The sequence below is a fragment of the Myotis myotis genome, unplaced genomic scaffold, assembly GCF_014108235.1.
Source record: "Myotis myotis isolate mMyoMyo1 unplaced genomic scaffold, mMyoMyo1.p scaffold_m19_p_9, whole genome shotgun sequence".
NCBI lineage: Eukaryota > Metazoa > Chordata > Mammalia > Chiroptera > Vespertilionidae > Myotis > Myotis myotis.
In genome coordinates, this window is record NW_023416401.1 from 2,838,257 (window position 1) to 2,862,132 (window position 23,876).

The 23,876-nt window shown below is 47.6% G+C and overlaps 1 protein-coding gene across 1 annotated transcript in view; it reads right to left on the minus strand.

Moving 5' to 3' along the window:
- The window catches only part of CDH2 (cadherin 2), a 192,688-nt gene that overhangs the window by 47,862 nt on the left and 120,950 nt on the right, over nucleotides 1-23,876 (minus strand). Inside the window, exons 3-4 of the mRNA XM_036322734.1 lie at nucleotides 2,792-3,018; nucleotides 307-453 (exon numbers count right to left, since the gene is read on the minus strand). Of these exons, the coding sequence (XP_036178627.1) occupies nucleotides 307-453; nucleotides 2,792-3,018 (374 nt within the window). The remainder of the gene's footprint in view (nucleotides 1-306; nucleotides 454-2,791; nucleotides 3,019-23,876) is intronic.

Below are 23,876 nucleotides of genomic sequence, written 5' to 3' on the forward strand. Positions count from 1 at the left end.
GGGAGGGCAGCTCGGTCAGGGGAGCTGAGGTGCGTGTGCTTCATGGCAGAGGGGGTGATGGTGCAAATAGCGTTGGAGTCAGTCGGGGCTTCTGTCTGCACACACTGAACAAACTTTTCCCTACAGGGAGCTCCCCCTACAGACCACCCTCCGAGATGACAGCCAAAATGAGAAGAGGCTCCGGACAACGTAAGACATCGCATCTATAGAAAATATTTTTAGCAGATGTGCGCCCGAAACTCCACCTGTGAAAAACAGACCAAAGCCCTCCTCACCCACCGAGACAGGGAAAACCACGCCACCTACCCGGACGAGCTCCTGCGGGAACGGGCCTCGCGAGTTCTCGGGCAGGTTGATCGGAGGGATGACCCAGTCTCTCTTCTGCCTCTGCAGGCGCCCATCGCTCCGGGCCGGCGGGCGTGGGAACACTATTTCTTCAATTTCTTGTGGCCCCTTTGCATTGAAACACAAGAAGACATCCCTGAGTACCAGGAGAAACACTTTCTGAAAGTTCATCAGTGTCAGGGGGTACCTGGAAGCGTAGGCATCACAGTTATTACCAACAAGAATAGAAGTCCGGCCCTACCCAGTTTGGCTCAGTGGATAGAGCGTCAGCCTGCGGACTGAAGGGTCCCAGGTTCGATTCTGGTCAAGGGCATGTACCTTGGTTGGGGACACATCCCCAGTAGGGAGTGTGCAGGAGGCAGCTGATCGATGTTTCTGACTCTCTATCCCTCTCCCTTCCTCTCTGTAAAAAATCAATAAAATATATTTTAAAAAAAAAAAGAATAGAAGTCTGGAGAGGCCCTTTCCTCGCCCCCCTATGAACATAAGAAGCCCTGGTCCGTGTGGCTCCGCTAGTTGGGGGTCATTCTGTGCACCGAGGGGTTGCTGGTTCAATTCCAGGAGGAGCACGTGTCCTGGCTGCGGGCTCTATCCCCAGCAGGGAGCGTGCAGGAGACAGCCGGTCAATGTCTCACTCTCACATCGATGTTTCTCCCTCTCTCTCTCTCTCTAACTCAATTTTAAAATCTTTAAAAAGTAATAATAAAGAGCACTGTAAAATTTTCAGGCTAAACCAGCCGTGGGCAAACTACCACCCGCGGGCCGGATCCGGCCCGTTTGAAATGAATAAAACTAAAAAAAAAAAAGACCGTACCCTTTTATGTAATGATGTTTACTTTGAATTTATATTAGTTCACACAAACACTCCATCCATGCTTTTGTTCCGGCCCTCCGGTCCAGTTTAAGAACCCACTGTGGCCCTCGATTCAAAAAGTTTGCCCACCCCTGGGCTAAACTGTTCATTGGAAAACTGAATTCCAAACAATTTGTTATGTGGCCCAGCTGTGTAAACTATCTGCCATTTCTACAAACCACCTTAGATAGCAGCTAATATGGAGGCAAATGTAAAAGATCCTTTTATATATTTCTCATTAGTTTAAACCGCAGCTCAGGTAATGCGCTAGTGTACATTAAATTTAGATCTTGATGTGCGACAATATAATTTGAATTCCGAGAGAATTTTAATTCGTACGGCTAAGGAATGTCGCAGATATTTATGACCCTATTAAATCGCACAGGATTAATGCTGTAATTATTCTAAACCTATGTCAGCCGGGATGGATGCTGCAACTGGCCCACTTGGCACACAGGGCATTAATCTCTGCGGATGCCAGCGTTTTCCTCTGTTTCTCCGTATTTCTGTGGCCACTGTGCCCACTAGCCCTTGTGGCTCCAGTGGCAATATCCAAGCTGGTCTGCTGGGACACTTCGCACCACCAACAATAAAAGCAACCTTTCACTCGATTCGTTACAGTTGCTCACTTTCTATTACCGTAACGGCATGGTTCCCCTACAATAGTTCATCGTTTCACCAACTACGCTCCACATAATGAAAACCGGACGCTGGCCTCACAGAAAAATGATACAGATTTTCCCTCCGATATATTTATTCGTATTTGATTACTGGTGGGCATATCGCATTTACCATTAAATACCAGAAATGAATGTGTGTCCTCTTATCTTCCTCAATACCATAAATACAGACAATGTAAGAGTCACAGTTTACAAAATCATAAACCAGAATGTATGACTGTGGAATCCCCTCAGATTGGTCTCCAATTAACTCCAACAAGTACAATATTCGAATGAAGAATGGAATCATATCTGTACTGAGGAAATTATCTTATTTACATTTCTTAACATGGGGACTTGGCCAAAGTAAGTGCTCGATACATTTTTGTCGAATTGGATCGGCCTGTCCTCTGTTGGAAATGAATCTTACTTACTGTATCTTGGCCTATAGCAGCTTCCGCCAGAGAGAATCAGATTATTCCTAAGGGTCATGTTGGTGGATACATAATTCCCACTCCCAATGCGATGACCAGGGGACAAGACAACCCCCATCGACCTGCCAGAAGCGCTTCCCCGTCACTACCGTAAATCCGGACTCGCACCTCAGACATTCGGCTGGTGAAATCTTGCAAGGGATTGTTTCTTTTGGGGTTCATATTTAAGAGCGTGTAAAGCTTCTAATAAATTTAAAACAAACGACTACTTCTAATATCAGTTATAAATCTCAAGGTGTAAACAAACCTTTCCAGTACGAGTTCTGGTTGTTCAAAACACATTTTGCCCACATACCTTATAAGACTGAAAACACGACAAAATACTATCGGAGGGCCTGAAGCTGATGAAAGTTCAAACACCGGGCATCCACCCACGGCTGTGAGGCAAAGGGTGCGTGTGGCTCCAAGTGCACAAGCTGCCGGGAGCTGCGGTGCCCTACCTGTGCGGCAGCCCCCGGCGAGGCGGGCTGGAGGCTCAGGCTCACGGCCACCTGCCACTTCTCCTGCGTCTCCCGGTCGTGGGCGTAGACCAGGAAGCGGGCGCGCTCCGAGGACAGGGGGAAGCTCCGGACCGCGTACACCACGCCGTCCTCGTCCACCTTGAAGTCTGCCGGCTCGCTGCTTTCATACTGCACTCTTCTCTTCCCATCGCAGCTGCTGAACTTCACTGCAACAGAGGACGCACACGTCACACTCCAAACGCAGAGACAGCCGGCACCAAAACCTGCATCCCGCTCCGGCTGACGGACACGATACAGTCCGCATGGGAGACAAAAGGTGCGTTTTCACCTCCTGCAAGGCATCGTCACGGTAGAGAACATCAGGCTGGCTCTGAGTCCTGCCCCAGCGTCTCCTGTGGCACAGCCTTTGCCTCTCCTCCCCCTCCCCTGGGCCCCTGGGCCCCTGGGCCCTCAGACCCGCCTGCTTTCCCCATGCCCCTCGCTGACATTGCCTACCACTTCCCAGCAAACTCCTACACATCCTTCAGAAGCCGGCTGCAAAGGCACCGAAGGCAGAACCCACCCCTTGCTCCCCGTGTCCCTGCAGCCACCTGAACTCCACTACCACAGTCTCCTAGCCTGACACTCCCTGGGAGAGGTACTTCTGAGTACATGTTCTCAGTTCTCTAGCATTCCCTGGATATCTCCTGGAACTCGGGAATTAATACCCAATTTCTGAATGAATGCTACAAGGAAGAAAGCGATAGCATTTATTAAAGGCGAATGCCCACTCTACTCTAGAATGACAAAACCTGTGATAATTAAAAGGTGAATAATTTGCAATTTCTAGTCTTCATGGCACTTGTCATAGTTCCTTAAAGCAGGACAAATTTTACACATTTTCAAACAAATGAAAATAAAAGTGTATTTCAAAATAAATGTTAACTAGAAATACCTATGTCTTAAGAGGGGAACAACAAAAAAGCCTTCAGTTATCTTTATTATCTCTCTCTCACATGTGATGATTTAAAGTTAAAAAAGTGTTTTCTTAAAAACAATCTATATCACTTATGTCTCATCAGATAACAAAAGCTAAACCGCGTACTTACAAATGTAGAACTAGATATGTCTAAGTCGGAATAAAATTACAAAATAATAAAAGTATTCTTTAATAAACATCATTTGCTTTGAAATCATTAATCATTCTCTCTGAAGAAAAATTACATGGGGATAGCATGAGGGATCAAAGAAAAAGCAATTTTTTTTCAGTTGTGTAAACATGTGAGATTATGTCCTGACCATAATTCCACAGGATACACTTTGGAGGGCACCAACAGGCACACGTTACAAAATAGAATCCTATACATCGTTTGCCTCTTTCAAGGATCTAAGTAAATTTATGAATATTCCCATCCCACATACGCATTGATGACAGTTCTTTTGTTTCTATTAATATAAATTCAATGAGATGTGCTCAAGAGCACATATAACAAGCCTGTTTATTTCCCTCCATAACCATAAAGTCCTTGCTAACAGTAATAAAATACTTCACTGGATATATTATTTTCCACATAATCCCATATATTTCATCTTTCAAACAATTCAAAATAAAAAGTTGTATCTCACACTAGGCTATTATACCTCACACTAAATTATGTTAAACCGTCATTTTTTTGTCTTTGGAATAGAAGTGTCCCCGAAGATGCTTCATTACCCAACTCACATGACCTGCGATTTGAAAGTGAAAAATGGGACTTCTTTCTCTAGAACAATGCCATCTACTGCTTATTTTTTATGTCCGACGACAAAATGAAAAGAAGTATTGTTTGGGAGGACCCTGCTGAGCCATCAAAATGAAAAAGTTTTATCATCTCTTTGTATAAAAAGTACCTTTCGTATCACACACGGTATTCACGATGCTGAAGAACATGTCATCTGGAGCAGAAATATGACACGTTCTCCTGCACTTTCCCACTCGGGCACGAATGCTCCCCGACTCGCACCGGGGCGAGGGGTGAGGGGTCGGCACCCTGGCTGGTCTCCGCCCTGCTCCAGGCACTGCCGGCCACTCCATGATTTCCTCCTGCCCGCTGACCCTCTGTATCACTGCAAGTAAACCCTTTACCCAATGTGCAACGCTCTCTCAATTACTGTGCCCTTGGTCACTTTGGTTTAACTTGCAACATAGTCTAAAACATGTTCGGCCCAGTCACAGATTTCTCGGTCACTTCCCGCCTCACTGTGGCCCACACCCACGGGCATCACCTTGTCTGAAAGCCCCACTCCATTCTCCACGCCCACCCCCTACCCCCCCATTCTCCATGCCCCCTCTCCCCCTTCTTCACCACCCCCCCATTCTCCATGCCCAGCCCCTACCCCCCCAACTCCATTCTCCATGCCCACCCCCATCCCCCCCACCCCATTCTCCATGCCCAGCCCCTACCCCCCCAACTCCATTCTCCACGCCACAGCTCCAGAGCCAGGCCTGCAGGCCACAGTGCTGGCACCATCAGCAGGATGTCCCTCCGAAGTCAGCAGCCTACGCCCTCACCTGAAGAGGCACTCCATCTTTCATTTTACTTTTAATTTTTTACATTTCTTGTCCATGGAAACACAAAACCGCAGGGGCTTCAAATAATCTGGCTTTGTGTTAGGCTGCCGGTAGTGAAGGAAAACGAAGGAGTATCTGATGAAAGCCAGGCACTGAACAAGACACTTGGCTTATCTACTTGAACCTCAACTATTGCCTCCTGAACTGGGGCTCGTTACTTCCGTTCCACGGAACAGGACAAAGAAAGCTCAGAGACCCTCCTGTGCCCTTGGCTAGATGACTCCCCGTCTTCTTCCTCCTCCAAAAGCCTAAAGGAATCGACATACACGCGTCTTAAGTTATTGAGAAATAACTTAAATAAACAATGACGGTAAAGAAATGGCAAAGAGCTTAGATAAATGCTTGTGAAGAGGATGAAGCCACATTCGCTCTTGGAAAATGCTACCGTCAATAGCATCTCCAAAAGGAATTCTTCATTGAATGCCCTACGGGGCAGGCGGCTGGAGCCCCCGACGGCTGGGGTGCATTTGGCAAGCAGAGGAAGGTTCTCGCTCGCTGCGGCTGGGGACTGACTGTTCTGTTACGCTGGTGCTCAGCTGCCCACTTGGATTCAGGTGTCAGAGTGACGCAGGAGAAGACGAAGGAGGCCTTAGAAAAACGCGTCAGCCAAGAAAAAGTGCCCTTTCCTACACCGGTCATCGCGCCTCCCCTGAGCGAGAGGGGGCTGAGCTCAAGGGGGGCCGCACTGGAGAGAGCCCTTTGGAGGAAGCTGCATAAAAGTCGGTGATTTAGAGACAATTACTCCTTCTATCGCCCCCATGCGACCTAACCTGTAACCAATATGAACTGGTTCAATACACATGCTATTAAATCATTCTGTGCTTTTAAAACAAATGCTCATTCTCCTTTGCTCTAATGTTAAAACAAAATAAGCAACATTCTGGGCATTACTCAGCTTTACGGAAATGTTTCATACGATATAATTCCCTTTGTACACACACTCAGTGGAATCAACACCATTAATGAAAATGAGTCCATTGCCAACTGGCCAGGTTTCCTCGGTGAAACCTCAGTTCTAACTTCTTATGGTTGCGAAGTGAGGCATGTACAGGGCCTGGCTCACAGTGACATGTTTAATCAATGACAGCCACGTTTCACTGTTTTCCAGTCACAAGTTAAAATACTATTTTCAATGGGCGATATGGACGGAGTCGTGTTCCCCCAAATCCACAGGTTGATGTATTAACTCCCAGCACCTTAGAACATGACTGGAATGAGGACATGTCTTTTGAAGTGGTAGTTAAGGTTAAATGAGTTCATATGAGTGGGGCCTCATCCAAATTGCCCGATGTCCTGATAAGAAGAGGACATTTGGGCACAGAAACTCATGTTCATGGAGGAAAGACCTGGGAGGACACAGCAGCAGGTGGCCACGTGCAGCTCAAGGAAAAGGGTCTTTAGAGAAACCGAATCTGCAGGCCCTTGGTCCTGGACTTCCAGCCTCTGGAGCTGTGAGAAAGGAGGTTTCTGTGTTTAAGCCACCAGTCCGTATTATTTGAGGACAGCCCTGACAAACACATACAATGGGTAACCCCGCAACATCCATGACGAGAGAGAATCATGGATCAGTTGCCTCCTGCACGCCCCTCACTGGGGTTCAAGCCCTCAACCCGGGCATGTGCCCTGACCAGGAATCAAACCGTGACCCCCTGCTTCATGGGTCAACGCTCAACCACTGAGCCATGCCAGCTGAGCTCATCCTATTTTAACATGTGTTTTTTGAAGAAAAGGTGATAATACATAAAAAAATAATTAAAATACACCCTTAGCAGTGAAACTATTTTGTAGGATAGTCGGTGGATACATGACATTATGCATTTGTCAGAACTCACGGACCTGTACAACCCAGAGTGCATCCTGCTGTCACCTGTGGACTTCAGTTAATAATGTACCTTATTGGTTGTAACAGGTGCACCCCACTAATGCACACACAAGATGTTCATACAGGTACCCCCCACTCAAAGCAGAAACTCTAGACTTCATTAATATAAGAGAAAAGGAAATTTCCTTATACGACTAAAAAAAGTCTTGATCCATCAGATTATTATTTAATTAGAGGCCCAGTGCACGAATTTGTGCACGGGTGGGGTCCCTCAGTCCAGCCAGTGATCAGGGCAGATTAGGGCCATCTCGCTCATTCTGGGGGGAGGGATTGCAGGAGGCTGGCCAGCCAAGGGGAGGGACCGTGGGAGGTTGGCCTGCTGCAGGAGGTTGGCTGTGGGAGCGCAATGACCAGTTGTTCAGTCGACTGGTCGTTAACGGTCACTTAGGCTTTTATATAAATATAGATTATTATTTAAACTACTCTATATAGAATTAAATGGTTTTTTTTTTTGGCTAAAAACATCATAATATTAAACAGGAAATTTATTATTACAGTTATTGCATAGTTTACATAATATGTAGTTATTGTGTTAACATGATTAATACAAAATTAAACATCAGGGAAGTACCTTTTACTGTTAAAGCAATATTTCAAGTTAATGTTAACCATAAAACCATAATATCCTTATAAAATATTCACAGAAAACCACGGATCTGACATATTAAATGCATTAGCAGTTTACACAAACCATATGAATAAAAAGGTGCAAATATTAACATACGGTTTACAATTTTTGCTCAAGTAAAACATCACGTCATATTTAGAAACTGTTGTAAGAAACACTGCAAAGTGTTGTTATCCCTACACATGCCTCTGCCTTTTGCACTGTCTTCCCACACTCAATGCTCCTTATGCCGCGTATTTCACGAGGGAACGCCTGGGCCCTGGCCGGTGTGGCTCAGTGGAGAGAGTGTCGGCCTGTGGACAAAAGGTCCCGCATTCGATTCCGGTCAAGGGCATGTACTTTGGTTGCAGGCTCCTCCCTGGCTCGGGCCCTGGTCAGGGCGTGTGCAGGAGGCAACCAATCAGAGTCTCTCACACCAATGTTCTGTCTTTCCCTCTCCCTTCCACTCTCTCTAAAAGTCAATGGAAACATATCCTCGGGTGAAAATGAACAACAAGAAGATGGAACAGCTGGGATGAGGGAGCATCCCCCCCCCGCCCCCCATGGAGAGTTGCCCCAGAGGATCGCCTGCCGCCCAATGGGCTCCGAGTGAGGAAGTGGGTTCTGTGCTGGGCTCCGAAGACGGACGGTGCCTGTGAGTGCAGCGCGTCCCAGCCCAGCATGTCTGCGAAGACCCAGCTCGAGCGAGGGGCCTAACCCCTTTCAGTCCAGCCAAATTAGCACAAAATTTATAAAATTTCTATGAAATAAATACAAGGGAATCAAACTTACTGTAGATGACATTCATAAAACAAAAAATATTTCTCATTTGTAAAAGCCTTGGTACATCCCCACCAAAAGAAAATTTAAAAAAAAAATTAAGGTATTACATATGTGTCCTTACTGCCTCCACCCCCCACCCCTCCAACTCATGCCCTCACCCCCCTGTTGTCCGTGTCCATTGGTTAGGCTTCTATGCATGCATACAAGTCTTTTGGTTAATCTCTCCCCCTCACCCCCACCCTCCCCTACCTCCCCTCTGAGGTTTGACGGTCTAATCGATGCCTCTCTGTCTCTGGATCTGTTTTTGTTCATCAGTTTCTGTTTATCATTATATTCCATAAATGAGTGAGATCATGTGGCATTTTTCCTTCATTGACTGGCTTATTTCGCTTAGCATAATGCTCTCCAGTTCCATCCATGACGTTGCAAATGGTAAGAGTTCCTTCCTTTTTACAGCAGCCTAGTATTCCATTGTGCAGATGTACCACAGTTTTCTAATCCACTCATCTGCTGATGGGCACTTAGGCCGCTTCCAGATCTTAGCTATGGTGAATTGTGCAGCTATGAACATAGGGGTGCATATATCCTTTCTGACTGGTGTTTCTAGTTTCTTGGGATATATTCCCAGAAGTGGGATCACTGGGTCAAATGGGAGTTCCATTTTTAGTTTTTTGAGGAAACTCCATACTATTCTCCACATGAGTTCTATTAGAGAATGTGTTATTTCACTTCCTTTCCAAAAAGTCATGTGATATTTAACTAACACCTGTATACAAGTTGCCACAAATAAAAGACAGGAGTGAAGATCTATGATACTTGTCTTTGATATGAAATTGAAAAATATAAAAACAAGCTGTAGAGATGATCTAAAAGAATGACCATGACATCAAAACTATGAAGTTTAGACTTTCAATAGTCCCATGATGCTGTGCATACAGTTCTCTATATTATACTATTGAAAAAGCAGTGAATGATCACATTCTCCCTCTATGCCTTTTAGTAACTCACAGAAACTGTAAGTTGCTGTTCACTTGGTTGATATTCTTCCTCCAGGCACCTCTGTGCCATGAAAGTCAACAGAAATGGTTTCCTCCGGCAGAATCCAGCTAGAAAGATACAGAATGCTCGGTGCCCGGGCAGAATTGGTCTCCTTGCAGAATGTGCTCATGAACAAATTGCACTGCAGGGCCACCGCCTCTGAATGAATGACTGGCGGGGCACAGGGTGCGTGGAAACTTCCCAACAGGACGGTCATTATCCTCTGAAAGTTGATGCAATTCAGTCAGCCTTATGCTTCAGACTATTCATCTCAATTAAACAATAAAAAGGACCCTAATTTACAATTTTTGTGAGAGATGTTAATTTTTAAAGAGTTTTTGTAATAAACTTCACTGAAACCAGAAATCAAAGAGTTTTTGTAGTAAACTTTACTGAAGACAGAAATTCTTGCTAACTGGAGTTTTCAAAAACACCACTAGAAAGGGAAAAATCAGCCTTGTACCTAAATCAATTCAGCAATGTGGCCTCAAAAGGTGCCACAGAGACCGGAAAGAATAAATGCTCCCCGAAAGACAGATGTTTTATTATAAGGCGCGGGCACACCAGGGTGAAAATCACATGTTATGTTTTATGGAACTTGAATTGAGGGGCTACACAGAATACAGTGCTCACTAAGCAGATTAGCCCTACTGGTATGACATGGTACCCCAATAACTGAGATTCAAGTCCGCTGAACTCTTGCACTATCACATCCAAAACCATTTGCTGATTGTAAAGTTACAAAACAAACCGGTAAGATTTTATCCTAAACACTTAGAGCAACTTAAGAAATATTAATTTCTTTGTGCACACTATTAGGAGAAAAAGATCATGGTCATATACGAAGAAATAATATATACAAAACAGCTCTTGAAAATTTGCCATAACAACATATAACTTATAGTTTAAAAGCTGAATTCCCAATTCTTACTGCCTATTACCCAAAAGATACATCAGTTCACTACCTACTGGAAATCACTTCATAAATAGTGAAGTTGGACGTTCTACAGACAGCAAACTATAAAAATTTATAGCAAAAGCAATACCAGACCCCACAATATTACGCACATTATTTCTAAAGGTTATGGGTTCTGAACATTAGCAATATGTGCATTAAGTATTTAATATATGCGAGATTCCATAAAAATTTCATCCATGTGACTAGTTATTTCATAAAGCCAATGAAGTTACTCAAAGCAATTATATAAATTCCCTAAGTTACCAACGCAATTCAAGTACTAAAGAGCAATTCACACGTTCTAATTGTGTAAGTTCCATTCATGCATTATTACTGGATAAATATCACTGTGTAACCTGGAAAAACACACCGTCTCCCAGCCCATCTTTTTATTACTGTCTCAGTCCGCCGTTTTAGGCGTGATCGCATAAGCCCGACACAGCTGTTCCCGTAGCATGAGCGTACTCTGCCAACAGCCTGGACAGACAGCATGCCTTAGATCCAGTTCGACTCGCTCTGATCTGCCACACGAAGCCACACGGAAAACGAGGGCAATTGATCTGACACGTCATTCAAAAGTGGGCTGTGATTTTAATGCACTAACATCCCAGTGATCAAGAGCTATTTACAGGTCACGCGTTTGATTTCACACAACGTGTAAGCCGTAAGCTGAATAACGCTCTTGAACGCCACTGCTGTTCCGACGTTATACTTCATGCTTCCTACATCAGCACAGCGTCCAGAGCTGCCGTCCTTTCAAAATGCTTCCCTGGGTGTCAAACAAACGAAAACCCAAAAATCCTCTTCGAAAGGTCCCCTCCCGCCATCCCAGCCCCAGATGGTGGGTGTCACCGCTGTGAACACAGCGCCAGCAGTTGGCATAGCTCAGCGGTTCTCAACCTGCGGGTCGCGACCCCTTTGGCGGTCGAACGACCCTTTCACAGGGGTCGCCTAAGGCCATCCTGCACATCAGATATTTACATGACGATTCATCACAGTAGCAACATGACAGTGATGAAGTAGCCACGAACATAACTTTATGGTTGGGTCACAACATGAGGACTGTGTTTAAAGGCCCAGAGGCTGAGAACCGCTGGCCTAGCTGGTCACAACCAACGGCTTCCACGGACAGTCATCAGCCTCCCCCTCATTAGTGGGCTGACACTTCCTCTTGGAGAAACGATTCTGCTTCTCAGTCGCCATTCTCCTCAATTACATGGAGGCGGATGGGATTAATTGTGACGTGGCCGTGGCCTGCGTGCTGCTGGCCGTGGCTTCAGCGGGAAACCTCTCAGGGGCGTGAGGGCTCTGCCAGGGGCATGGCTCTCCTCCCTTCTCTGCCTGGCGGCGCTGATGGCCGGCCCTCAGGTACCCTCAGGGAGGGTCAAGGTGGCTTTAAATTTTACAGAGATAAAGATTTCGCCCATTTAATTTGCCCCATTAAATACGCCAGGCTGTATTAAAGCGTCTTTATTACATTAACCGCGCTGATGTGAAGGCAAGTCGCCTGGGCACATACTATCTGCTTTCCACTCAGCTTTTCCCGAAGTCTGCATTAGCTGCAATAACCGAGTTAGGCTAAGCCAATGCCCTCACTCTGTTCTGGTAAGCAGATCAGCAGTATGCCCTTCAGCCTAAAAGCCTCCACAAGTGCTCCTGTCTGAGAATAACACATTGAAAACTCCATTTTCAAAAGGTAACTTGGAGTGGACCTTTGACTTCCAGAGGCATAAAAATGAAATAAAACTTCAGATGTAAATAATTGACACGATGCCAGAAAAAACACACATCTAGATGGGAATGATAAAATAGTTATGAAATGTGAAGTTTTCACCTAAAAAAAACTATTTTTTTTTTTAAAAAGAGGGATATAGCTTGGCCAAGTGGCTCAGTTGGCTGGGCATCGTCCTGAGAATCAAAGGGTTGCCAGTTCGATTCCAGGTCAGGGCACATACAGAAGGCAACCGATCGATGTTCCAATGTTACTCTCTCACATCGATGTTCCTCTCTCTCTCTCCTCCGTCCCTTCCCCTCTCTAAGCATGTCATCAGGTAAGGATTAAAAAAAAATAATAGCCAAAACCGGTTTGGCTCAGTGGATAGAGCGTCGGCCTGCAGACTGAAAGGTCCCAGGTTCGATTCCAGTCAAGGGCATGTACCTGGGTTGCGGGCACATCCCCAGTGGGAGATGTGCAGGAGGCAGCTGATCGATGTTTCTCTCTCATCGATGTTTCTAACTCTCTATCTCTCTCCCTTCCTCTCTGTAAAAAATCAATTAAAAAATATATATTTTAAAAAATAATAATAAAATTTAAAAAAGAGAAATATAAGAACCAAAAACAGACAGAAATACAGGTATGCAGGCTAGCATGGCGTGGCACAATGGGTCCATGTTTTTTATGCATCTACCACACCACCTTGTTCCAAATACACAGCAACGACAATGAAACCAGAGAGTTAAACCAAAACAACATCTTGTCTCAAAAATTAGGTGAATACCCAGAAATGGAATTCATGTAAGCTGCTACCTGGATAGAAAGCAAGCAGGGACAACTGCAAGTTCAGTTTGCAAAGGAGAGAGGCTTGAAGGTGAGTGGAAGTGGGCACAGCATTCCGGTGCCACCTGATACCATGCGATGCGGCTGGGGCCCGGGCGGGTCTGGGCAAGGGCAGGCTGAGAGAGGAAAACCGAACCCCGCTCCCGAGGAGCCTGCAACCCCCAAACTGCCGCACATCCAGAAGCCGGCTACCAAGGACAGCCGACAAAACCAACCGCCGGAACCTAATGGACTCCGCACGAAACCGATTTCACGGGACCTTCTGGGCCCCTGACCCGACGGCCAACTCCTCTGTCTGAGATGCTTCGTGGTTCAGCCCAGGGCCTTCCCTTCTCCACATTCTCACCCCGTGGATCGCAGCCAGCCCACAGGTTTTCAAAGCCACAGGCAGCACGAGGACCGCTGACTGTGTATGTTCCAGTCGGGACGGTCCCCCTGAGACGTAGAGCTCCACATCCAACGGCCTGCTGCTTCCTCCCCGGGCCGATCACACGGAGCGGGCGCCAGGGCCAAGCTGACGCACTCCCGCCCAGCAAACGCCCCGGGAAACGGTGCAGCCCAACCGCTCAGGCTACGCGTCTACGGGTCGATCTTGACTCCTGTCTCGTTGCAAATGTAACCCATTTGAAAGTCGTGCCAGCTCTACTTTCCAAATATGTCCCCAAAAGGGCCATTTCTCATCACCTCTACCGCTACCTTCTAATCACCAGCCATTATCTGCGCTGAATCACGTCTGGGGCCGCCAAGTGGCCGATCATTCCCACTCGTCACGACACCGTGGCGGCCTTTTAGCACAGAAATCAGATCCGGCTAAACAAAATCCTTAACGGAGAACACAATACTTCACAAAGCCCCGCTGGGAGCCCCCTGCTCCTCGCCTCCCGTCCTACCCCCCACCCCCGCCTCCAACCCCCACCCCTCCCACCCCCCCACCGGCTACTGCCTCCACATCGGGCAGCTGACCTGTGACCCCTCCAACAGGTCAAATTAATTCCTGCTGCGAGTCCTCTTCTGTATATTTGAAATATTACACAAGGCATGATGGAGGAGAGGAAAAATCAAAAAAGTGGAAGCAGCAAAAAAAAAAAAAAAAAAAACCCTGGAAAACCAGCAAGTAATTCGATCAACTGTCCGGGAAAAAGATAGTTAGGTTCGTTTTGGTCTTTTATAGGCTTTGTGCCAATTTAAGTTATCTTTCCTTAATGTTTCCCCCCCCCCCCCGCAACACACACGCTCTCCTCTGCTCCCCTCACCCCCCCACCCCCAGCCACGTGGCCTCCAACACCACTGGGATTTGAACACTTGCAGGAGGAACGCACACGTTCCAATCAGATCCCCAGCAGTAATGGGCAGGGCCAGCAGCAGCAGCACAGTGTGGGCCAGGGCGCACTCATGCCCACACCGAGTCCCTTCAGAACTGGGCACGAGTGAGAACTAACAAGGAAACCTGTGCGCTCAGCCTCTCAACCTCCGATGGTGACCTTGCTTCCAGGAGAATGGAGACAGGACGCCTTCCTCTAAGGAGAGAAAAAGGGAAGGTGGGTACTGTGCCCACTTTCTCAGAGCCAACAGCACATGTAAATAATACCACTAACTTGTTTTCTATGTATTTGTGGGCGCCTATCTACGTATAAAACGTTAGTGCTTAGCACAATGCTCTGAACAGAGTAAGTAGTCAAATATTACTCTCACTAGAGGCCCGGTGCACGAATTCATGCACAGGTGGGGTCCCTCTGGCTGGCCTGCAGGGATGGGGTCGAAACCCGTAGTCCAATACCACCTGCAGCTCCCACCTGCCGCTCCCGCTCATCCTGCCCCACTGTGCCTGCTGTGGGCTCGCGCCCAATCAGTCCTGATCGGGAAAGCCTCTGCTGCCGCAGCAGCGCTCACCAGGCATGAGCCCTGCGTCTGGCACCCTCCAAGGGGAGTGGCCTGCGGGATCAGGCTAAAACCGGCTCTCTGACATCCCGAGGGGTCCCAGATTGCCAGAGGGCGCAGGCCAGGCTGAGGGACCCCACCGGTGCACTATCCTACCAGGGCGGGACCACGGGTGGGCTCCAGGGTGTGTCTGGCCCATCTTGCTCAGTCCCGATTGGCCGGACCCCAGCAGCAAGCTAACCTACCGGCAGGAGCATCTGCCCCCTGGTGGTCAGTGCGCATTATAGCGAGTGCTTGAGCAGCCTTAGCATATCATTAGCATATTACGCTTTGATTGGTTGTTCAGTTGTTCTGCCATTTGGTCTATTTGCATATTACCCTCTTATTCTATAGGATTACTGCTGTTTCTGGGTAAGGAGTTCAGAATGCTTGTGATGTACCTCATTTGGACATCATCGCAGGGGTGGGGAACCTTCTTTCTGCCAAGGGCCATTGGGATATCTATGACATCATTCATGGGCCATGGAAAATTATTAATTTAAAAATGAGCCTGCTGTATTTGGTTAAACATTTCATTAACTCACCCCTAACGCCATGGCAGGGCAGGACCCAGGGATTTCCCAGGCCTTATGCGACCCTCAGGCTGCACGTTCCCCACCCCTAACCTACAATGATCCGAATACTTTCATGGACGTTTTTGTTGTTCGTACAGCAGTTCCCCACCTCTACACAGAGGGAAACTAAAGACCACAGGTGTAAATTACCTTGTCACACTGAGAGGACCTGGCCTTGCCGACTGGAGTTCTTGGGATCATCTCACAGGGCACCCACCACATTTCAGGGCCAAGGGGTGCTTCCACTTCTCATCAAAACGAAAATTAACCAACTGGTTCCTAGTCTGCCGTTTAAGGTGCAGGCAGAGCTGGATGCGGCAAGGTCCCCGATCTCTAGAGCTTACATTCAGCAGGAAAGGCCTGCAATTACTAACAGTAAAGTAAAACCACACATAACAATATGGACCAAACCAAAGCTCCTGACATTCATATTTGAGGGGAGGAAAGCAATCAATGAGAATGTGATGGACGCGGCAGCTTGGGATCTGAGCACAGAAGCATCGCAGGACTCAACAGGCTGCGTGGGGGAGGGGAAGTCACGGGCTTGGCCAGTTACGGGCCAGAGCCCAGCAGTGACCTTGCCTCACAGAGGCAGCCGTGTTTCTGTCAAGAGCGGGGCTGCCTGGCAGTGTGGCTCAGTGGTTGAGCATCAACCTATGAACCAGGAGGTCATGGTTTAATTCTCGGTCAGGGCACAGGCCTGGTTGTGGGCTTGATCCTCAGTGTGGGACGTGCAGAAGGCAGCCGGTTCATGACTCTCTCATCCCTGATGTTTCTCTCTCTCTTCCTCTCTGAAATCAATAAAAATCAATAAATTTAAATAAATGAATAAGAGCGGTGCCTGGACCAGCTCAACTGCCCCCTGCTCGCCGCCTTTGGTAAGGATGAGCATTTGTGAAGGACTGTTTCCGAGGGCAGTTTGTCTGGCTCGGTGCGCTGAGGACAGACTATCTTTGTGGGGAGGGAATTTTATGGGCGGAAGTCTCCTCCGGGGAAGGCAGTCTGCAGGTAACTGAAATCCCTGAGGCTGGAAGAGGAAGTGTCAGCAGAGGTGCCAACTGAAGATCTAGTCACTGATGCACACGGGCGGGCTCACAGAGGCGAGGGCAGCGTGTGTGTGACACGCGTGTCTGATAGCAGGATGACGTGTTAAAATGTAAATGCCCTACAGTCTTTATAAAAAAGCTCAGCATTTCCCCTTTCCTGGGCCCCTGGGTTAGACCGGTTAATATGAGAAAGACCATCAGTGGCACTTTTAAAACACGGGGATTATTCAAAAATACACAATCTAATATGCAAGATGTGATTATAAAGAAACGGGATTGATTCCACAAATCACACAGAGGAATCAGATTCATTATATAACGAGCACGTCCTGTATAAATGCAGCCCAACCAACAGGGGCACTGGGTCTGCACTTCCATTCGGAGTACAGTACAGCAGCAACGTCCCCACCTAATGAGATGAATTATTAATAAAGCTAAAAGACACTAAATAAAAACCCTGCTTTGTACAAAGGCCAACTCTAATCTCATGTATTTTATAAGTAATCTTCAATAAAACACTATAATTTTAAACCCTGTTGAACCAAACTCTCAACTAGTCCGACATAGCATCCTTTTCTTTGAACAGAAAGAAATGGCATTGATAATGGGATTTTTTATCATTTAAAAATTATCTTTTTATTATAAAGTATATTTTATTGATTTTTTTTACAGAGAGGAAGGGAGAGAGATAGAGAGTCAGAAACATCGATGAGAGAGAAACATCAATCAGCTGCCTCCTACACACCCCTTACTGGGGATGTGCCCGCAACCAAGGCACATGTCCTTAACTGGTATTGAACTCAGGACCCTTCAGTCCGCAGGTCGATGCTCTTATCCACTGAGCCAAAGCGGTCAGGGCTAAAAAATTATCTTTATTGTTAAAAGTATTATAGATATCCCTTTTTCCTCCATTGACCTCCTCCACTCCATTCCCACTCCCTCCCCAGGCCTTCACCCCACTGTCTGTGTCCATAGGTTATGCATATATGCATATAAATTCTTTGGTGGATCTCCTCCCCCTGCCTCCCTACCCTCTGAGATTCCACAATCTGTTCCATGCATCTATGTCTCTGGATCTATTTTGTTCATCAGTTTGTTTTGTTCATTAGATTCCACATATGAGTGAGATCATGTGATACTTGTCTTTCTCTGACTGGCTTATTTCCCTCAGCATCATACTCTCCAGGTCCCTCCATGCTGTCTCAAAGGGTAAGAGATCCTCTTTTTCACTGCTGCATAGTATTCCATTGTGTACATGGACCACAGCTTCTGTTTCCACTCGTCTACTGATGGGCACGTGGGCTGTTTCCAGGTCTTAGCTATGGTGAATTGTGCTGCTATGAACATAGGGGTGCATGCATTCTTTCTGATTGGTGTTTCTGGTTTCTTAGGATACATTCCTAGAAGTGGAGTCGCTAGGTCAGATGGCAGTTCCATTTTCAATTTTTGAGGCAATTGCACAGTGTTCCATAGTGGCTGCACCAGTCTGCATGCCCATAGGCGGTGCACTAGGGTTCCCTTTTCTCCACATGCTCGCCAGCACGTGTCATTTGCTGATTTGTTGATAGCAGCCATTTTTCTTTTGTTAAAATAATAAAAGTAAAATAAAATAAGCAGTGGACCACCGCCAGCAAACCCAGGCCTGCTACGCTGCCACCACACGGAACCGCTCTAAGCGGCCGTGGGTCTCCATCCCCGCAGCGGGGGTGTGGGGCTCTTACCCGATGGCTGCTGACCACTTGGCGGCACTGAAAACACGCACACGCGCGTCCGGCACCCCCGTCGGAACAGGCCCCGACGCCGCTCTCAGGATGGCTGCTGTGTCTGTTTTTCTTGCTGCTGGGCAGGCTGTAAGGGGAAGCCAACGGCTCCTCTGGGGCCTAACGCAAAGGGGAACTGCGACAGGAATAAAACTATTCTCAACGGATGTTTCCCCAGCGTTTAAAAGCAACACAACCCAGAGCCAAGGTAAAGCCCAAACATCACATTCCACGGAATTATCTGGGAAAGGGCAGCCGCGCCCTGCGAGGGAAAGCACCGCGGCCATTCAGGGGCCTCTTCGCTAGAGGAGCAGCCTCGTCGGCATTCATCGACCGCCACGCGTCACCTCGGCGCCCGTCTCCTGCTACGGTGTCATCACAAGAAGCCACAGAAGCCAAGTGATGCCGTCTGACACAGAACGCTTCCGACAACAGACCAGTCGCCTTCTTCCCATGAAACAGAGTTCAGTCTTTCATCACCATGTTTTCATGAGTATAAATCCTTGAAGACCAAACGACACCAGTACTTTAAGTTTCAAATTGTGTGTGTTGTGCCCTTTGAAAATAATGAATGTCAATGAGAATAGGTAAAACAAAAAATCCTCTTTACAACAGTTCTTTGGAACTACGTAGTAAGGACTACAAAACAGGTGTAACTTTGGAGAATAAAGATAGGCATTCGAGATAACCAAGGACACAATCCATGGTTTCTCTGAATTTACAATCTTGGTGGGATAAATGCTCCTCGAGAAAGATAAACTTAAACCTACAAAATCCCTTGGAAGGTATATGACAGAAAACCAATCTGACTCTACCTTGGGTTTAATTTATGACGGGTTTAAGTTAATTCTTACAGGACATATTTTAAAGTTTCTAATAAACTAAACTCAGGATTTGTGATACAGCAGAAATTCTCTATTCAGTTCTTAACATAATCGCCATCCATAAGCATTCTATTCCAAGTTTTGGCTTTTAATACCAGAGCATTCTTTCTCTCAGGTTCAAAGTCATTTTTCTGAGCAGCCTGTTTTATATGCACACACTACCTTTTGATAATTACTTCATGGATTACTGTGCAGACTTTAACACAAGCAACTTTGTTGAATACCTTATTGTTTTTCCAGGCGGTTTCAAATCCCTTGATGTTTGGCAAATTTTTGCAAACCTAATGAGGTTAACCTTCATTTTTCAGACTTGGAGAATTACTTTATGTTAACACAGACCCCTTAATTAATGATAACTCATTGTCAAGGACTTTTAAACTTGACTTCCCTTTTGGCAAAGTCTTCTGAGTTCAAGGTAGATCCTAAAATAAAAAGTATGTGAAACTTTCTTAAACACTTTACGGCAATTAAGTACACATTAATCACGCATAAAGTAAATTAGATTTATTAAACTATAGGCACCAGAACTAAAATTTAAAGGAACATTAATAATGTTTTTCATTTTTAAAAGTTCCCTTTCATAGATACATGCTATGCTGGCTTTTTCTCTGTTCTATGCCTAAGCATATATGGCTTAGTACAAGATAGGAACTGAGAGAGGAACAGGAAATAAAAAAGGGAATTGGGCAGGTTTTCCACCATCAAGAAACACACAGTCTCTACATTTCTCCAGCAAATTCTGTGAACTATGGTAACGTTACGATCAGCACAGTGGGGATTAGAGAAATGAGGCCAAGAAATTAAAAAGCTGAAGTTGACCTTTAAGAACAAGATTAAAGAGAGTATGACAAAAAAGTATGAGGTTGGCTACAACAAATATCTTCTATGTAGAATTTTAATTTACCTCCAGTTTGTAGGAAAACATGTCTCCCCTACAGAGAAGGACCACATGTAACCTGCTGAAAGTTCCAGCAGCTGGATTAGAAAACAAACGGGTACCTTGTTTTGAAATACAAATGTGCAATCTCAGAATGCACCCCTAAGAAGGCAAAGGGGAAATCCGGTTTTAAAACACTCCTTCCTTGATGTGTCCCCCCCACCCCCAACCCCCCAGAATATCTTTGTACAGTTTTGTGATGAGGTTTCCCTTTTATTTTTTGAATCTTTATTGTTGAAAGTATGACAGAGGTCCTTCTTTCCCCCCATTAACCTCTTCCAGCCCTCTCCTGTCCCCCGCCCCACAGGCCCTGGCCACCCCATTGTTACTGTCCATGGGTTATGCATATATGCAGACAAGTTCATTGGTTGGTCTCTTCCCACCCACCCACCCCTGCCGATTTTGTAATAACAGTAATTCAGAGAATCACTGAATTCTTGGTTTGAAGTATAAAAATATGCTTTGCACAGAAGCCCTCTCATCTTATGCTACTTTGTTTTCCAATTTCCCTAAGTCACTGTCCGAGGGGCCGACAGGCGATTTCCGGTACCTGAAAGGTTTTTGGTTTCTCAGTAAAGATGCACACGCAGCTCTTGAATGAAAACATGCCTCCCAGTTCCCAGTACCCATGATTCCCTGCTCAGCACACAAAGTCCTAACAGGCGTGTCCGCATGAGAACAGGGATGAAGCCCCCCGGCCGAGGGACATGGAATACTGACCGGGGCCGGGGCCAGCAGCCCCATTACATCCGACTCGCTGACCCCTTTCAGGTCCTGCCCCGCCTCGGCCCACACTGGCCTCCCTGAGCTGCCCTCCTTCCGCCCACTGGACACACACCCACCTGAGAATCAACGCGCGGGGGTGACAGGGCACTGCTTGGGGAGCCCAGATCTCCCTTTCTGTCATTGCAAGATGCCTGGTCTGTCTTGGTTTTTTCAACTAAAACTTCCCCTCCATCGCCGGCTACTTAGCAATCGGTGAAGGCAAAACTCCGGGAGCTCTCCGGCTCCCTCCAGAGAAGAGACTGGGCTGAAAAGTCAGTCATGCTTGTGCCTGTGCACCCAGCAGCACTGGGAGCCAGCAACACAGGGAGCCCAGCAGCACTGGGAGCCAGCAGCACTGGGAGCGCCCAGCAGGCCCAGCAACACAGGGAGCCCAGCAGCACTGGGAGCGCCCAGCAGCACTGGGAGCCAGCAGCACTGGGAGTGCCCAGCAGCACTGGGAGCCAGCAGCACTGGGAGCCAGCAGCACTGGGAGCCCAGCAGCACTGGGAGTGCCCAGCAGCACTGGGAGCCAGCAGCACTGGGAGTGCCCAGCAGCACTGGGAGTGCCCAGCAGCACTGGGAGCCAGCAGCACTGGGAGCCAGCAGCACTGGGAGTGCCCAGCAGCACTGGGAGCCAGCAGCACTGGGAGTGCCCAGCAGCACTGGGAGCCAGCAGCACTGGGAGTGCCCAGCAGCACTGGGAGCCAGCAGCACTGGGAGCCAGCAGCACTGGGAGTGCCCAGCAGCACTGGGAGCCAGCAGCACTGGGAGTGCCCAGCAGCACTGGGAGCCAGCAGCACTGGGAGCCAGCAGCACTGGGAGCACCTGGCAGCTGATGAAGATGGGGGAGGCATGGCTGCTTTCAGACCCTAAACTGGGTCTGAATCCAAGATGAAATCACCAAAGGAATGTGCCTGGGGATACTTGTTAAAATACAAAGCAGCTTTAGGAAAGGAATGCTCCTCCTCAAAGGAGAGATGCTAAGTGCCCACCAGCCTGAGAACCATTGTGCAACCGGCAGATGCAGCTTCTTAAAGAGTGCTTTTCCCTCCCCTCCGAGTCCTGTAGATGTTCAACAACCAGGAGACTGCGGGAGGTTTCACAGAGGTCTTCCACCTGGAGGCGGAACTGCGTTCAGCTATGGCTTGTCAGAGGTGTCCTCTTGTTCTGGAACCGCCCCCCCCCCCCCTTCAACAATTAACTCCCAGTTCATTCTGCCTGCTAAAAAGTTTAGTGCCTTGCGACGTAAGAAAGCCATAGAGCAGTGGTTCTCAACCTTGGCTGCACATTAGAATCCCCTGGGAATCTTTGTAAAATCCTGATTTCTGGGCCTCATCCTCCGGAAATTCTGTTTCTTTGTTATGGGGTGGGGCCACAACCTGGGCATATGCCCTGACTGGGTATGGAACCGGTGACCTCTTGGTTCCTGGGTCAGTGCTCAGCCACTGAGCTGTACCCAGCTGGGCGACAGAAGACTAATTTTAATATATTTTGATTTTTTACAGAGAGGAAGGGAGAAGGATAGAGAGTTAGAAACACTGATGAGAGATAAACATCAATCAGCTGCCTCTTGCACACCCCCCACTGGTGATGTGCCCAACCAAGGTGCATGCCCTTGACCGGAATCGAACCTGGGACCCTTCAGTCCGCAGGCCGACATTCTATCCACTGAGCCAAACCAGCCAGGGCGACAGACTACTTTTTGACAACTGCTGACTAATTCAGCATTACGGAAGCATATGCATTGTGCACCTTCTGACCGCGTGACCCCGGGCGAGGTGTAGAAGACTCATAAACTACCAAACAGCCCTTCCCTGGAGTTGCTCCCAGTCTCATTACAGAGACAGAAACACAAATCACTTGCCTAACCGAGGTGGCAGCAATGAGGTGGAGTCTTCGGGGAGAAAGCCATGTCCAACCTAGAATCTCCCGCGGAGATGATCTTGTTCAGCGGTCTCACTGATAGACAACATCTGAGACCCATCTTGTGTGCAGACATCTCTCCCAAAAGAAGGGAAACAGACACGGGTGTCAGCCCTCGTCTCATTCTCCTCCTTGTTGAATTCATTAGTTTCTTTACTCGTGGACCTTCGGTGACTTGTTTTGCTTTTCCTTTGCACCATATTCCAACGGGCTCGTGCCTCTTTCGCACGTAAAAGTCACAGAACAACAATCCTTAAGCTCAAATGCTGGTGCAAATGATCGCCAAGGAAATAACAGGCATGTGCCTACTGAATGCAAAACACGTTCAGCTTCTGTAACTCCTGTGCAGATGTGGCCATTCCCTGTGAGCTTAGAAATCTCTGGAAGCAGCAGTGATAACTGAGCAACGAACACCCCATCGCAGGTGTAATACACAGGGCCGCGGCCTCTGTGAGCCCCCCTGCAGGCTCCTGGTCCCCTGCTTAGGGCTCTGGAGATGGATGCCCTGGGAGTAATGCCATTCGGGGTCCCTCCTGTCTCCCCTTGCACAGCCACTGAGGACGGTCTCCGGTGAGTACGCAGCCTACACTCCCGGCCTCTTGCCTGAGTCCACGTTTCTGACACACGATGCCCAGATGTCAGGAGTTTGAGGCCTGACTTGCCCTGTTTGCCAGGCTGCATCCCCGAAGGGCTCCCCCCGTCCGCCCGGGACTGAGGGGCGGGCTGAGACTCCAGTGACCGCACAGACACGACCACTGGGGCCTCACAGCTCACTCCGGGCTGAGTCACAGCCACTCATTTCCACCCGGTAAATGCACCGATCCTGATGGCTCGGGGGAGGA